This window comes from Sarcophilus harrisii, chromosome 5, assembly GCF_902635505.1.
Source record: "Sarcophilus harrisii chromosome 5, mSarHar1.11, whole genome shotgun sequence".
In the NCBI taxonomy this organism is placed as follows: Eukaryota; Metazoa; Chordata; class Mammalia; order Dasyuromorphia; family Dasyuridae; genus Sarcophilus; species Sarcophilus harrisii.
The window spans coordinates 9,124,654-9,140,363 of record NC_045430.1 but is presented as its reverse complement, the minus strand read 5'-3'; the positions used below and the strand labels follow the sequence as shown (position 1 = coordinate 9,140,363).

Here is a 15,710-nt window from a genome sequence, read left to right as displayed (position 1 = left end):
GCCCCCCCCACACCCCTCTGCCCCCTTCCCACTTACAGAATTTCAGAATTGCCCAGCACCCCTCATGGGACTTGTTCTAATTTGCAGTCGGGGATCTCCCCGTTGGGCACCACGATGTTGAGGGTGTCATGATCAGGTTGTACTTGGAGGATCTCGGTCATCGTATGAGGTAAGAGATGGGACGCTGTTAACCTAGAGAGACAACACAAGGTGACTCGGACTGGACACAAAGAGATCTCGGGAGGAGGCGGTGGCGGAGGGGGATGTGGCCCAGGCCCTGCAGGACCCTCCACCCTCCGTCTGCACCACCATACATGTGCCCAAGGGAGACTCTGAGCCCCAAAATATGGAGCCAAGCCCGATCCCTTCCTGACAAGCCGTTCCAAACCATCTCAGAGCCGGGACTGGAGACCAGAAGCATGGATTAGGCGCCTCCTGCATGCACAGTGTCCCACAGACTAAGAGTTCCTGCTGTCCCTTGATTCCCACCAGAACCATGGGCCTGGTGAAGATCAAAGTCAGGGACTGCTGGGAAGAGAGTCAGAGAGAAACAGGAAGCTCCAAAGAGCACAGAAGGGAGACAAGCATGTGGGACAGTTGTGTCACCACCTTGTTCAATTTACTTAGGCAAATTTGAACTATAAACTACCTAACAAATTCTCAGTGATGAAGATAATCCTCTTTTTGGTTCACCGGTATATGCAGTGGCATAGCTGTCCCTGTCGACATTAGTAGTTAAGGACAAAACTAAGTTATCAGGGCTGGTCAGGTCCAGACTAGGGGCCGCTGCCCACCTGGCCTATGATCATCGCTCATCTCCATGTTACCTCTACTGCAAGAACTGGGCTTGTCCTGTGTCTGAAGACCCAGCAAAGCTGTTATTCTCCAGTTTCCTCGAGAGAAACAGCAGAAGCTGATCCCCAGCAGGCACCAGAATGTCCAAAAAGAATCACTGAGTAATCTCATTTGATCCTCACCCCTCTGTCTACACAGTCACTTACAGAGGCACAATGATGCTGTCTCTGTGTGTGAGCCCCCCTTTCCCGTTAGAATGGAAGATCCTTGAATCTGGAGGCCATTTTTCCTCTCTCTTTCCCTTTCCAGCCCTGAGCACATGTCTGCACATAGTAGGTGCATTAATACTTGCTGACTTGAGTCATCTCCACATGCCATGAGACAAAAGCTTTAGGGATTATTTCTGTTTTGTGTGTGTTGGGGCACCCAAAGTTCAAAGGACTGAAGGGATTTACCCACAGTCACAGCTATTTGGTGTTGGAGACATTTGAACCCAGGTCCCTTCTCTTCCCAATCCTGGTGCTCTCTGAGCCACAACAGGCTGTCTATGTGGCCCGTTTTTGACATTTTAAAAAACTCACTTTGGCCCTTGTTTCTGTCCCAGCCCGAGAAAGAGCAGGCTCCCCCCAGGTCAGGCCCAGCTCTCTCCACAGCTATCTCTTTATACAGAAGGATGCTGTGGAGCCCTCCGTGCCCGCTCCTGTGCCCACCTTACCCACCCTGTGCCCATAGTGGGAGCTCTCTGAAAAGCAGCAGGAGGGGGAAGCCAGCAGCCAGTTACCTCGATCAGCCAGGGTTTCAGCTTGTCATCAATGATGATGTCGTAGCCATAACATTCAAAGCAGTGCTTGTCATTGTTCATCACAGGCTGAAAAGAGGGAGAGGAAGAAAAAAAGAGGGAGGGGGAAGAGAGACAGAGAGTCAGTCCTTTTGTTTCCTGTCACAGGCCCCATCCCGGGTATCAGACCTGAACAACATCACACACATGGGACCTACTCAGGGCGGCTTTCCCCATCAATGTCAAACACTGTTGCCGTGGCCACTTTGAAAGTTGCCGGGCCTTCTCTTTGCCTTGGACTTCCTTGGAGGACAGACCTGGTGGCAGGAGGCTGGGCCAGTCCAGCACCTCAGAGCTATTTCACATGGTGCCAACATCATTATGAGGGCATTAACGTGTCCGTTTTCTCTTGGGCCCCCAGCAGAGACGGCTCGCCCCTTCTTCTGTCCTTGCCAGGCTGCAGGGTGGTGAGCAGCAATCAGGACAGTCTCATTCTGTCTCATTCCGCCGTTATCAGTCAACAGTTATCCAGGAGCTTTTAACCAGGTGAGCCGCCCGACCATCTCTTCTATTTCCCTATCGTCAATGTGTCCAATAAGGAACTGTGGGCTTCATTTCAGCCCCTTCTCCGTTTCTGCCACTAGCCACAGCCCAGCCTCCCAGAACCTCGGCAGGAGGTACAGAAGGCTCTCTCACAGCCCCCCGCCTCCAGAGAGCAAGGTGAACCCCTCCCCAAGCCCAGGGATCTGCGTTCCTAGTAATCTCGGTCACTGCAGAAGTCCGAGGCTGGTAATGGGACGGCCAAAGGGGATGTTGGGGGAGGAGAGGGCTAGCCTAGGAGAATTCATACAATGTGGGGACAAGGCCTGGGAGTCAGGGCCCCTGGGTTTCAGCCCAATGTTGCCAGTGAGTGGTCCCGAGTTCCCTTGTGTTTTCTGAACCTCAGTCTTTCTCACTGCTGACATTAAATGATGGCTTGGGAGATTTTCCCAGGGTTCTCAGCTGGGAATGACATCACGCTTCTGGGATGGAGGCGACCTGGCAGCACATCCCATTGTTTGCGAGGTGGCCCCCTCCTCTCCAGAGCGCCTCTGTCCTCCGCAGCCATTTGGAGGGAAGCCTTCCACCAGATGCTGGAGTGGAAGGGAATCAGCAACGCTTCCCAGCACTTCCTCTCAAACCTTCTTTCCCCCTTCACTTCCCTAACAGCTAAAAACGGACACCCATGACCCAGGTTTCTCACATACATTCTCTCTGTCTCTTTTTCTGTCTCTGTCTCACTCTCCTCTCTTGCTCTCTCTGTCTCTCTCTTTCTCTCTCCCTCTCTGTCTCTTTCTGTCTGTCTGTATGTCTCTCTGTTTCTCTCTCTGTCTCTCTGTCCTCTCTCTCTCTCTGTCTCTCTCTCCTCTCTCTCTCTCTGTGTCTCTGTCTCTCTCGTCTCTCTCTCTCTCTCTCTCTCTCTGTCTCTCTCTCTCTCTGTGTCTCTCTCTTTTTCTCTCTCTGTCTCTCTCTGTCTCTGTCTCTTTTTCTCCCCTCTCTTTTCTCTGTCTCTCCCTCTCTTTCTTTTCCTGTTCTCTCTCTTTCTCTGTCTCTTCTCCTCCCTCCCCACCACCTTTTCTACAACCCGCTTTCAGGTCCCACGATTATCCAATTTCATCAAACAACTTCCTGACCTCCTTCCATGTCTCTCCGAATATAACAAAAATTTTCACCTCCACACCCCGTGATAGGTTTGAATCATCCTTAACATTGTGGTGTAGAAAACAAAAACATCCTTTTGGTCACTAGTCTGTAGGAAACATATCCTACAAACCCGGCAGAAAAAGCGGCTCCCTGAAAATTAAATTTTCACAACAAAACAAAAACCCATTTTTTAAAATTTTAAAAAAAAAAAAAGAAAACCAGAAAAACAAACCCTCTAAGAGAAACAGGAAGCGTTTTCTTCATATTTTAACCCTTTTTTCACCTTTCACAGAAAAAAAGTGAACTTGAAATCAGGAAAATAAAAATTCTGAAAATAACATCTTTTCTTATGTCTCCCCTATTAGCCCTACCCTTCTTCTCTCTCTCTTCCTTTTCTCTCTCACTCTTACTCTTTCTCTCCACCCCTCCCTCTCTTCTCTTTTTCTCCCTGTCTTTGTCTGTCTGTCTTTTTCTTCTTACTCACTTTCTCCTGTCTTTTTCTTTTTCTCTCTACTTCTCTCCCTCTCCCTCCTCCTTCAATCTTTCTCTGTCTCTCTCTCTTGCTCACTTTCTCCTTCTCCTTCTTCCTCTCTATCTGTTTGTCTGTCTCCCCTCACACAACTTTACACAACAGAAAACTTGCGCAGTCCAAAGTAAACATGTTCTATGTTCTAACATATTTAACATGTATTGGTCAACCTGCCATCTAGGGGAGGAGTTGGAGCGAAGGAGGGGGAAAGTTGAAACAGAAGGTTTTGCAGCCATCAATGTTGAAAAATTACCCATGCATATAACTTGTAAATAAAAAGCTATTAAAAAAAAACAAAGTAAACATGTCCATGTGGGGGCCCTCTGACCAGGCAGTAATGCCAGCCCAGATCTGCCGCTGACTGTGTCACCTTGGACAAGTCTCTGTCTGGGTCTCAGCTTCTTCTTTCATGGTAACAGCCGAAACTCATTTGAGGCCCTCTCCAAACCCTCCGGGCCCCCTCTGCCGGCTAAGGGCCAAGGGAGAGGCTGCCTACTGCTGCCTTAGGGTGCCCAACTGGAGGGCTTGGACTCGAAGCTGGGCCTTAGGTATGATTTGAGGCCCAGGGTCCCTGCAGCTTTAAGTTCTGGAGACCCTGGACTTCCTGGAAGTGGGACCTGTGTTGATTTTCCCCTTCTTCTATCTCCAGCACTGGGCACAGTGCCTGGCATGCAGCAAGTATTTAATAAATGCTTCTTGATTGACAAACAGAAATCTCTGCAAGTCTTCCTTTCCTCCTCGGGGGGAAGCTGAAGCTCCCAGCAGCTCTAAATCCTCTGATCTCAGTTACAAGGGGCAGATTTAGGTTTCCATGGCTAGGAACATCTCCCCAAGACCAGAAATGAAGGGGCTCCCTCTGGCCCGCTCAGAGATTTCTTGGAGAACGTTTGGAGAGAGTGAGCAGGGAAACAGCCAAGCAGGGCGGTCTGAGCCCTTCAACCTGCCTGAGGGAAGGAACGGGGCACTTCCGCTCTGGAGAAGAAAGGGCAGGTGATGGGATGGCGGAGGGACCACATGGCTTAGGCCAGGGGTGAGGAACGTCCGGGAGTGGCCTTACACGGCGAAGGCGATGCAGGCAAGGATGAGCTAAAGCTGCTCCCACAACCTCCCGGGGCAAGGTGATAGCTGCCTATGGCCCGTGGATGGGGTCCTGAACATCCAAAGGGCCCTTGGCTGAAAAAGGCTCCCCCAGCCCGTCTCAGGCAATCCAGACAAAGGAAACAGATCCAGGGGTATGGGCCAAGCCAACAAGCTTGATGTCACGAAATCTTCCTACAGGAAGGGAGCCATCCAAAAGCAGAGGAAGTTACCCAGAGGGAAAAGTAGTGAGTTCCCTGTCAGTGGAGGTATTCCGGCCATGTGCTCCCAATATCCCATAAGACACTGGCTGATGCCCAATAAGAGGCGTTATGATTCCTGGGAGGTTGGACCAGAGGACCTGCGGGAGCCCTGCTGAGATTACACGGTCCTCGACATAAGGGACTCAACGACATTAAGTGCGACGTGCCAGGGCTGCCCAGCACACCGCGGTGCTCGGGACACCGGCCCTCCCCGGCCCTGACAAAGGCGCCTCCCTAGGGACGGTCTCTTCTGGGCCAAGAGGCCGCAGGAGGAGCCAAAGGGCAGAGGAGGTGGGAAGCCTGGGCGGGGGGAGGCAGGTCGGGGCCTCCGGGACTCACCCCGTGTTTCTGGATGGCGACGTTGGTCAGGTGCACAAACATATTGTCCAGCTCGCTGGTGCTCGGGGTGTACTTCACGGTGCAGAAGCGACAGAAGCCCAGCTTGTAGCTGCAAAGGTGGCTGGAGTCATCCCACAAACCCCAGGGAGCTGCCCCCAGGACAGAGCCCCCTCTGCGCCCCTAACACCAAGGACCCGGGCTGGGTGAGCTCTAGACCCCAGGCACTAACAAGCGAGAGGAGAGAGAGAGAGAGAGAGAGAGAGAGAGAGAGAGAGAGAGAGAAAGAGAAAGAGAGAGAGAGAGAAAGAAACAGAGGGAGGGAGGGAGAGGGAGAGACAGACAGACAAACAGACACACACACACACACACACACACACACACACGTCAGAGACAGTGACAGAGACTATGGGCAGAGGGGGAGAGGGGCCGCCGGGCTCTTACACGTAGCAGCGGAGGGGCCGGTACGTCGACACGAGCACGTACAAGCGCAGGTCAAACTTCCTCCCCCCGATGAGCAGCGGGTTGCTGATGTACAGAGAGATGACGTACGCCTCCTTGGACGACTGGGACACAAACCTGGACGAGGCGGCAGGGTGAGCCCAGGAGGCCCGGGACAGGGCTGGGCCGCTCCCCCAGAGCCAGCTCTGTCTCAGGTCCCGACTTCCCAGGCCATGGGCCTTGGGGTCCCTGGGGGGGGGGCGGGTCCTGAGGCAGCAGGACATGGGGGAGCCAGCCCTGAATTCAAGCCAGCCCCTGGGGGCCCTCCCTAACATGCTCCCCTCAGTGGAGGGAGCTCACCCTGGGCAGGGGTCCCAGGTCTGTGCCTCCTGCCTCGGTGCTTCCCTCCTCCAAGGCCCAGGGGAGCCTGCGGGGGCCCAGGGCCACAATGGTCCATTTGACCTTGGACAGCTCGGAGGGGACAGGCCCCCGACTACTCCCGAGAGAGCCGCGGAGGCCCGAGGCCCCTGGCCAGGGAGGGTGGCAGGCCTGGACTCTGCTCCCCTCTCAGGGGCTCTCCAGGCAGCTAAGCCCCCCACTACAGGTGGCAGAGGAGGCCGGAGGCAGCGCGGGGTGGGCGTCCCTCCCACTTACGAGGATGTTTTGCTGTCCCGCGACCACTTCTTGATCTGTGAGAGTTTATTGATGAGGAAGATGCCCTTTCCCTGGGCCTTCCCACAAGGCTTCATGATCCACGTGCTCGAGGGGCTTTTGCGGAACTCCTCCACAAACAGGTTATAGTCCGCGGGCAGCATGAAGGTGACGGGCACGAAGTCTGTAGGGCCACAGAGGGGGGCGTGGCTGGGAGGGGGCCCGAAGCCGAAGCCCCCCGGGATGTCCCGCCTCGGCCCCCGCTGCCCACTGACTCACTAGCCTCCTGCGGAGAGCTCGATGGCTCCCCAGGTACAGGCTCTGGGCTCCAGGTGGAGGGAGAAGGGGGCGGGGTGGGAGGGCAGCCTGAGCTGGGGGCAGCTCCTGGTCCTAGCTCTGGGAGGCAACAGCCCGGGGAGGCTCGACGACCACCAGGGACTGATATGCTGGGGGGCGGGGGGGAGAACATGGCTCCTAAAGGCGCTGTGCTATCTGGGAGAGAATCCAAGGACCTAGAGAGGGGATGATGGTAGCAGTCCAGGAGGGACAAGAGGGCCAGGGAGGGGGAAACGGGGCAGGTGAGGGGGAATACAAGACAAGAACTGGGAAGCCAGGGGGGCCACTAACTGATCCTGCGACCTCGCTCAGGGGAGTTCCCCTCCCAAGGATTGGGCTTCCACATCAACAAGATGAAGGGCTTAGACTAATTCCCTGTGGTGCTTCCCAGCCCTGCAGTCTCCTGCTCTGAGCCCCCTCCCAGCTCTGACATCCCCTGTTCTAAGGCTCCTCCCAGCTCCGCCATCCCCTGTTCTAAGGCCCCTCCCAACCCTGACATCCCCTGTTCCAAGGCCTTTCCCAGGCTGACTTTTTTAAGGGTCCCTTTCCAACTCTATCCCCCCCCGCCCCTCCCAACCCTGACATCCCTTTCCAAGGCCTTTCCAGGGTCGCATTCCCTTTCTAAGGCTTTCCCAGCTCGCATCCCCAGTTCAAGCTCCCCCCAACCCACCATTCCCTTTAACCCCCCATCTCCATCCCTTGTTCCAAACCCCTCCCAACCCCCAATCCCCTTTCAAGGCTTTTCCCAAATCTGACATTCCTTTCAAAGCCCCATTCTGTTTCCCCTTTCTTCCCCTTCATCTACATCCCTTTCTATCCCCCTCCCCTCCCTCCTTTCTAACTTTTCCCAATCTCCTTCCCTTTCTAAGGTCCCTCTCCTCTGACATCCCCTTTTCCCCCTCAACCCACATTCCCTTTCACCCCCCCAACCCTAACATTCCTTTCTAAACCCTTTCCAAGTCACATTCCATTCTAATCTCTCCCACTCACTCCCTATTTCTAAACCCCCCTCCCACCTATTCTAAAATCTCCCAAACCCAAAATTCCCCTTTCAACCCTTTCCCAATCTACTTCCTTTTTCCTATCCCTCCCACTCTGTTTCCCTATTTCTAACCCTCCCTCCCACCCACATTTCCTTTCAACCCTTCTAATCAAAATCCCCTCTCTAAAACCTTTCCCAAGTCTATATTCCTTTCCTCCCCTCCCTAACCTAACATCCCTTTTATCCCTCCCCCTTCCCTTTCAAGTCTCTCGGTCACATTTTCTTTCTAACCCCTCACTTTCCCTTCCCTTTCTAAAACCTTTCTTGGGTCACATTCTCTTTTCCCCATCCATTTCATCCTTTTTTCAGGCCCCTCCCCACTAATTCCCTTTCTCAACTCCCTCCCTCAAGCCCTTTCTCTTCCCTCCCCCTACCTTTGGGATCCTTGGGCCCATTAATACTCACTCAGGCCAGGCCCACGGGGACAGGACTCAACTTCTCTAAGCCATCTCTCCCTACCTTCTACCTAATAATTTACCCTGAAACAATACAAAAAGAAACACCTAACTCTAACCAAATAAATTTTTCCTTCTTCCTTCTCCTAAAACTCCCTTCTTTCTCAACTCTTCCTTAAATTTAATTTCTTCCCATTAATCCTTCCTTCACTCATAATTTAATTTACTATCATCATCGACGGTGCACCAAAAAACCGTTCGGATAAGCTCATCCTGAAGCATCACAGCCCAGGGGCCCTGGGTCACCTTCCTGGAGGGGCTTTACCCCGGGTCTCCTGGATTTTACCCCAGACTCCCGGGACCCTAAGAGGGCAGACTGAGGGGGCTGGACTCAACCCGGGGACCTTGTCCATCTGCCAACCCCCAGCCCGGGGACTCCACAAGCTGCCAGCAGTTGGCCCGCACCCAGGGACCGGGAGAATTGTGGGGCCGCGCTCCCCAGGCCTCCATCGCCCCCACTTCCAGGCACTCTGGGGGCCTCCTGATGCCAGCATTTTCTAGCTCGGTTCCCCCCGGGACAACCTTGGATAATCCCTGGGATGATGTGGGCGACATGGCCTGGAAACTCCTGCAGGGAGGGGAAGCCCCAGACAGAAAGGTGGGGAGGAGTTCCAGCTCACCAGTAAAAGTTCCAGTCTTCGTTCTCCGTCACTTGCACCCAGCCCCTCTTCTCAAAGTTATTGATGAGCACCGACTTCTCAATGTCTGTCACCCATTTCACTTTGCTCGCCATCATCCTAGAAAGAGAGAGAGCACGATCAGGGCAGCCTCCTGGCTCCCGCTCTCCCCTCTCCCCCACCCATTGGATCCCCTGTGGGGGGAGGCAGCCAGGCAGGGGGAGGACGCCCACCTGGACTCGGGAGACCGCTTCAAGCCCCTTCTCCAACATTAGCTGTGGGATCCCCGCTTGGGGACTGTTTCCTCTTGCACCAAATGGGGATAATTCTTGGGTGGTCTCCCTCTCAGAGTCGTCATGGGCCACGGGCAGCGTAAAGCTCGCCGTGCTCCCTAAATACGAGCTGTGAGTAACCCTCCAATCCTGTCCATTAATAACCATCAGGCAAGTCACCCCACTGTCTGGGTACTCAGCTTAGCCACCTGCAAAATGCAGGGGTCGGACAAGACGACCTTTGGGGGAGCGCTTGTTGGCTTGTGGTCTTAACAAAGATAAGATTCCTGGAAAATGGCCCTTCACCCTCATCTGCTTCTTGAGCGCCCGTCTAAAAAGGCAGCCGTCCAGAGCCTGACAAGAGCACCCGAGGTGAGTCTGGAGCTCGCAAATGCACCCAAGGAAGTCCAGAACCCAGCAGGAGCACCTGGGGCAAGTCTGGAGCCCACAGGAGCACCCCGGGTGAGTCTGGAACACAGCAGGAACACCCAAGGGAGTCCAGAGCCCACAGGAGGACATGGGGTGAGTCTAGAGCCCAACAGGAGCACTTGGGTGAGGCGGGATTGAGGGAAGGAGTGCCCCACCACATCCCATCATTGCTCGTGGGAGAGTGGGGGAGCAACAATGGCAGAAATTGGCAGTAGGTGATTGCCCAACTTCACAAAGACACAGAAAAGTAAGGCTTCTTCTTGTGGGCCAGTAGCAGCCAACTCTTTCTGACCCTATTTAGGGTTTTCTTGGCAAAGACCCCGGAGTGATCTGCCATTTGGAAACTGCTTGGCCAGGGTCACCCCTTCAGTCTGAGACTTGATTGGCACTCAGGTTTTCCATACTCCAGGCCTAGCACTTTATCCCCTCTCATTTTACAGATGGCGAAACTGAGGCTCACATCACCCCACTCCTCAATTCAACAAACTCCAATGGCTCCCTATCAACCCCAGAATCAAACATAAAATCCTCTGCCTAGTGTCAGGAGCCCTGCCCCCTCCCTCTCTCCAGCACCCTCATGCCTACCATGGCCTCAGGGGTTCAGGGGTACTGGTCTGCTTGCTACCCTCACCCAGGAGCACCCATCTCCAGCCTCTGGGCACGTTCACTGGCTGTCCTCCTGTCCATCTTCTGGCGCTCCTTCAATGTCCCATCCAAACCCCCTCCTACCAGAAGACTCCCTTAACTCTCCTGTTTCCAGCTCATTTGCCCGAGTTCTCCCCGGACAGACTGGGAGAGCCCGGTCTGTCTTTTGCCTCCCTTTGTAACCCTGCCTCTTGGCACAGTGCCTGGCACGCAGGAGGCACTTAGCAAATGTTCACTGACTGACTGACTGACTCCTTGCGTCTCTGTTTCCTCACAAGCAAAGCCAGGAGCTCTCCTGATCTGGTGACCCGGCTATGAGTGACCATCAAGAAAGGGACGGGGTCTGAAGGTCATAAGACTCAGGGACAAACTGCTGCCCAGTGTCCCCCTGGTGGATTCAAGGTTTCAGGTATGAACTGGGCCACACATAGGTAGGACGACTATTCAAAATAAAAGAATCCCCAGGAGGAGCCAAAGTTAATGCTTTGATGGACGGAAAGAGCCCGCAAGATAGCATTGTTTTTACAAATGACAAACGGAAACAGAAGTGGATGAGCCTCTCAATTTCCCTCCACTTCACATGAATTTAAGCTAGTTCTCATTCTGATGACCAGCCTGACAGTGCAGCCACGGCTGAGCAGGATGGGGTTTTATTGCTTCCTTTATGGCAAATTCCAGTTTTTAAAACCTTCCGTCTCCCCCTCCAAGGTCACAGTTCTCTACTCATGCCCTGTGGAGTCTGTTTTGGAATTTTCTTTTGAAACAAAAATCACTGTGCCCAAGCTTAAAAACAAAACCAAACCACAAAAACAAACTATGAAGAGAATATTTAACTTATACTCCAGAAAAAAAGCAAATGGAAGGTAAGAGGAAAGAATAAACTTTTTTACCCTTGGCTTTTATACCTTGTTATTCCTAAAAACTTTTTCTAAAGATTTCCAGATCTATGATCTCAGATCACCCTCATATCAACTCCGTGGGATAATTATGCAATGTCTGAACCAGCTCGCTATAGGATCTCGATACCAGCCCAACTCCTCGGTCTTAGGAGAGGAGTGAAGAGGCGGGACTCACGTGGATGGTCAAAAGTGTGAGTCCATTTATTCTGAATTCTCTCAGCCTTCTATACCCTAATGCCCTCACATAATTATAGCACACTGTGCATGCTGGACCACATAAACAACTTGCTATTATGTGTAGATGTCTCTTTGCCACTTGGTATCACTCTGCTTCAGTGACAAATACAGACTGTCATTGCCCCCTGACTTCTCAGGAAGGCCAAGAGCCCTTAGGGGAGATGGGGAGCCGAACCAGATGCTGTCAGCAGGTTCCTTCTGGGCTGAAAGGTCTTATACCTCTCCCAGGGTTCTCTACTATCTGTGGTCCGCTACATAAATGGGCCAGGTAAGAGGTGTGCAAATTTAGGCTTGAGAAGTAGCGCCATGACCCCCCGGCACCCAATGACAAAAGGTGGGCTCTGTTACTATTTGGGGGACCTCCCTGGCCCTGGAAGCTCAAAGACCCCTTGAGGACAGGATGGAGACCGGCAAGAGGAGCCTAGACCAAACGCATACATACACGCACATCTGAACTAACCCCCCAAAGTCATGATAAAGGGAAAAATCTTGTATACTTAGTATATATTTTCTTTGTCATGTCTAGCCATATTATGTGTGTATGTGCATATATATATATATAAATATAAATACATACATATATACATATATATGTGTATGTATATATAATGAGACCTGCTGCTTTCATTCCAGAAGAGACTGGGAAGGACAAGGGCAAAGCCTGATCTTTGCTAAGAACTGATAAATGCAGACGAGTGCAAAGGAGCCAGACAAAGAAAAGACAAAGTGCTCCGGTATTTTTGCCAAGAAAGCCCAAATGGGGTCACCCAGAGTCCTATGTGATTGACTGTGACTAAGTGTGTGTGTGTGTGTGTGTGTGTGTGTGTGTGTGGTGTGTGTGCGTGCACGTGCTCCTCCGCCCTCAACCTTTCTGACACCTCTTCTGGATCGAGGCAGTCCTACTGTGTGCCGAGACCCTGCCTGGCTGCTCAGCGGCTCCCTCCCCAGGCCCCGTGATGAGCTTTCTGGGGGTGGGGGAGCCCTGCCTGTGCGTCTCGTTCTCTTGGTTCTGCCCAGCCTTGTCTGACTCGCTCCTACTTATCATTTCTCGCTTCACAGCAAGAGGCCTCTGGAGGCCCCCGTTTTTCCACTCATTCCCACGTGGCTCCTGGTGGGCTGCTACCGCCAAGGGGGCTGCGAGGAACCTTCCAGTCTATCCTGGACCTTCTCTCAGTGCGAGTTCTCCCTGGGGTTGGAGGGAAAGAAACTTGAGGCCTGGGCTGAGAAAGGGTCCAGCTTCCTGAAATTACAATCGGACAGGGAGGAGGCTCCAGACTGGCCCAAGGCCCGGAGGATCCTGAATGCCCGGGAGCTCGGGGCCGGGCTGCTTTCTCTGATTTTCATGGCGGCTCTTGGCAGTGTCCCCATATGGTCAGTCTGCGGGTCTGTCTGTCCTCATTCACACACTGATCTCCCCTCCCCAGATTGCTACCCAACTCCCTCTCTTGGGCACTCAAAAGCTTTTGGAACAGCCCTTCTGACCCCCTCCCACTTTCTCTACTGCTCCCAGCCCCTCCCAGCACTGAGCACTGTAACCTCCAGGTCACCAGCAGTGACCCAACCCATCCTCAGACCTCCCTTCCTTTGCAGGGGCAAAGGTCCTGGACACAAGCCCAGCCTTGGAGAGGAGGCCCGGCTCTGCCCCGTGCTCCGTGGGTCCGGGCAAGGCCTTCAGCTCCCCTGGCCCTCTCCATCCCTCTGCCCACCCGGATCCTGTTATCCAAAGGCTCCTTCCCTAATCCCATCCTGCCTGTGACTTCTCTGACTAGTCAGTGAGCGTGGGTGAGCATACCGGTTTGCATGTGTGTGTGCCCTCTCCCTCCCTACACTGTAAGCTTGCAGAGGGCAGCATCGGGTGGTTTGTGACATTTTGTATCTCCCCTCCCCCAGGACCAGTCCCAGTCCCAGACCTTGCCCATGCCAGACCCCTTCCCAGGCCCCCGGGCATAGATTCTCCCTGGACGGGGCTGCTGTTGGGATGACAGGACAGAACTCTAAGGAGCCCCAGACATACCATTTAAGTCGCTTTGTGAACAAATGCCTGCCGTCTGCCCCTTGTTCTCGCGTCTAATGTCTCCGCCTGAAAAAAGGAATCAGAAAAAGCAACGGGGGAGAGTGTCAGTTATTTGCAATGCCGAGAATCCCAAACTGGACAAATTGGAGAGAATTCGGTCTGACAGAACTGCCTGTGTAACCGGGCTGTCCCAGCCACTCCCCCCAACCCCCTTTGTCCCACTGACCGATCTCCTGCTCCTGGCACTCATGAAATCCCTCCTTCCCCCTCCACCAAAAAAGTAGTCAAGCCAAATTTGTAATCATGGAAGGAAACTGAGGCACAGGGAAGGAGAAGGAAGTGGCCCGCGGTCAGGCGGCAATGACGGGATCACTGAGAAAGGCATCATGGGAGAGTATGTCCCATGTGTGAGTCCACCCTAGGTCACCATTGATGTGTGCCGGGATTACTGCCCCTATAACTTCACTGTTTCCAGTGTTTCCCCTCTGAGCTCTGAGTTGACAAAGGATTTGTCCGTATTATCTCTAGTGTCACAAGGAGCCGGGCTGGGGGGGTCTGTGGTTTCCAGCCGGGCCTGCACAGGGCACAGAAGTGAGAACAATGACTCCGAGCCTGCCTCAGACAAAGCTACCGGGGGCCAAGCTACAGGAGTGACCACCAGCTCCTGGGCCAGAGTCATGTTATAGCCATGACCCCTGACCCCATCCTGCAGATCCCGCACAGAGAGGCTCCTGGGTCCTGGAGGTGAGGATGGGGCGGAGCAACCCCCAAGTACCCAAGGAAGCCAAGCTAGGAGTGGCTGTCCCTGGGGCCAGCCTGCATCCCATCAGTGCCCCGCCCCCGGGCACACATCGGGACCCACCACCTGCCAGGCACTGACCCGTGGCCCTGGCATAGAACCCCCACCATGGGGGGGGCAACTGAACCCAGGCCCTCTGACTCCCAACCCGGGGCGCTCTCTGGGGCACCGCCTCCAGTCCCTTTCTCTGCCTCATTTTCTGAGTCTGTGAATGAGGGCAACACAGCAACTCCCTCACGGGCTGCCAGGTGGCTCGGGCACCTCATAAATGTGCTTAAATCCGCCTTGCCCTCTACACCTGGGTTCGGAGATAAGAGCTGGGACTGCCCCAGCACCCCACTAATCTGGCATTCAAGGCCCTCAGCTCCCTAACCCCGAAGAAGACTGGAGGTGGGTGGGTGGGGGGGCACCGATGACAGGCGGGGGAAGGGGAAGGAGCAGGTCTGAGAGGGAAGGGGGCAAAAGCCGGGAAGGCGGGAGGGGCGGGGACGGCGGGGGGAAGGGCAGGGGGAGGGCGGGGAGAAGAGCGGGGCCGCCCTCACCTTCCGCTGTGCCGTCCGTCCCTTCGGGGCTCGGCTCCTGCCCTGGGCCCCGCCCGGCACCGTTGGAGAGCTAAAGCCCGCACTAAGTCTAGTCACCAAGCCGGGTCGTCGTCTTGGAAACGGGAGACGCGGCGCAGGAGTTTTCCGGTCTTCTCGGGACTACTTCCGGGGAAACTTTCCTCTGGGTCAGCCCCGCCCCTGGAGGTCCCACCAGACAGGTCTAGTGCGCAGGCGCGGGCAGAACTGCTGCCAGGAATTACCTGGGGTTCACAGGAGGAGTCCCTGAACCTCAGTTGGCCCATCTCAGACATGGAGAAAGGAGGATTTTTTTAATTAAAATTTTATTAATATTTTTCATTTTGTCACGTGAAGTCGCGTCAGTCGTGTTCGACTTTAGGGGACCAATGTTAAAATAAATCCATGCACAGGCAGAATTCTCAGGGATTACTTGAGACCCGCTCGCTGTGAGGCCGGCTCACCGCCTCCCTTAACGAAGAATGAGAGACTTCCTGCAGATCCAAGTAGGGCGATCTGCAGGGATAATGCATGTGACAGGGACAAGGCAACAAAGTAGCGACTTGGCTATTTACAAATCGGTTGTGACAAATCCTTTGTTATTGTTAGTTACTGTTATTGACGACCCTCTTACGAGAGATACTTTGTTATTAACGACGCTGTTATGAGAGATAGTGTTATTAACAGTGACTTTATTTACCACCCTCTTGTGACAGATACTTTGTTATTAACAGTTACTGTTATTTACGCTGTTATGAGAGAAACTTTGTTACTGCTAAAGTCAAACTGATATATCGAAGTATGGCGTATACATTAATATATATATTATTATATACACACATATAAAATATATAT

General features: G+C 53.6%; 1 protein-coding gene and 1 long non-coding RNA gene across 2 annotated transcripts; one reads left to right on the top strand and one right to left on the bottom strand.

Annotated features, from left to right (window-relative positions):
- Positions 1–1,441: 1,441 nt before the first annotated feature.
- Positions 1,442–14,990, bottom strand: LOC100914227. Its single transcript, XM_031938649.1, has 12 exons — positions 14,841–14,990; positions 13,500–13,565; positions 12,472–12,671; positions 9,004–9,123; positions 8,723–8,954; positions 6,833–7,175; positions 6,557–6,737; positions 5,906–6,040; positions 5,368–5,573; positions 4,999–5,057; positions 4,843–4,914; positions 1,442–1,663 (listed from the first exon to the last, which is right to left on the bottom strand). The coding sequence occupies exons 3-12, from the start codon at positions 12,528–12,530 to the stop codon at positions 1,457–1,459; spliced, it is 1,614 nt and encodes a 537-aa protein (XP_031794509.1). The 5' UTR covers positions 12,531–12,671; positions 13,500–13,565; positions 14,841–14,990; the 3' UTR covers positions 1,442–1,456.
- Positions 10,610–12,273, top strand: LOC116419227. Its single transcript, XR_004229486.1, has 3 exons — positions 10,610–10,758; positions 11,058–11,439; positions 12,119–12,273. It is a non-coding gene; the product is annotated as an uncharacterized LOC116419227 (long non-coding RNA).
- Positions 14,991–15,710: the final 720 nt, after the last annotated feature.

What these genes read in the sequence shown, in the direction of transcription:
- LOC100914227 (XM_031938649.1), bottom strand. Translation starts at nt 12,530, where the DNA reads ATGATAAGTAGGAGCGAGTCAGACAAGGCTGGGCAGAACCAAGAGAAC. An exon ending in CGGGACAGCAAAACATCCTC is followed by an intron (nt 6,041 to 6,556) that starts GTAAGTGGGAGG and finishes CGCCTCGTCCAG; the next exon opens with GTTTGTGTCCCAGTCGTCCA. An exon ending in GCCTGCATCGCCTTCGCCGT is followed by an intron (nt 1,664 to 4,842) that starts GTAAGGCCACTC and finishes CCCTCTTTTCAG; the next exon opens with CCTGTGATGAACAATGACAA.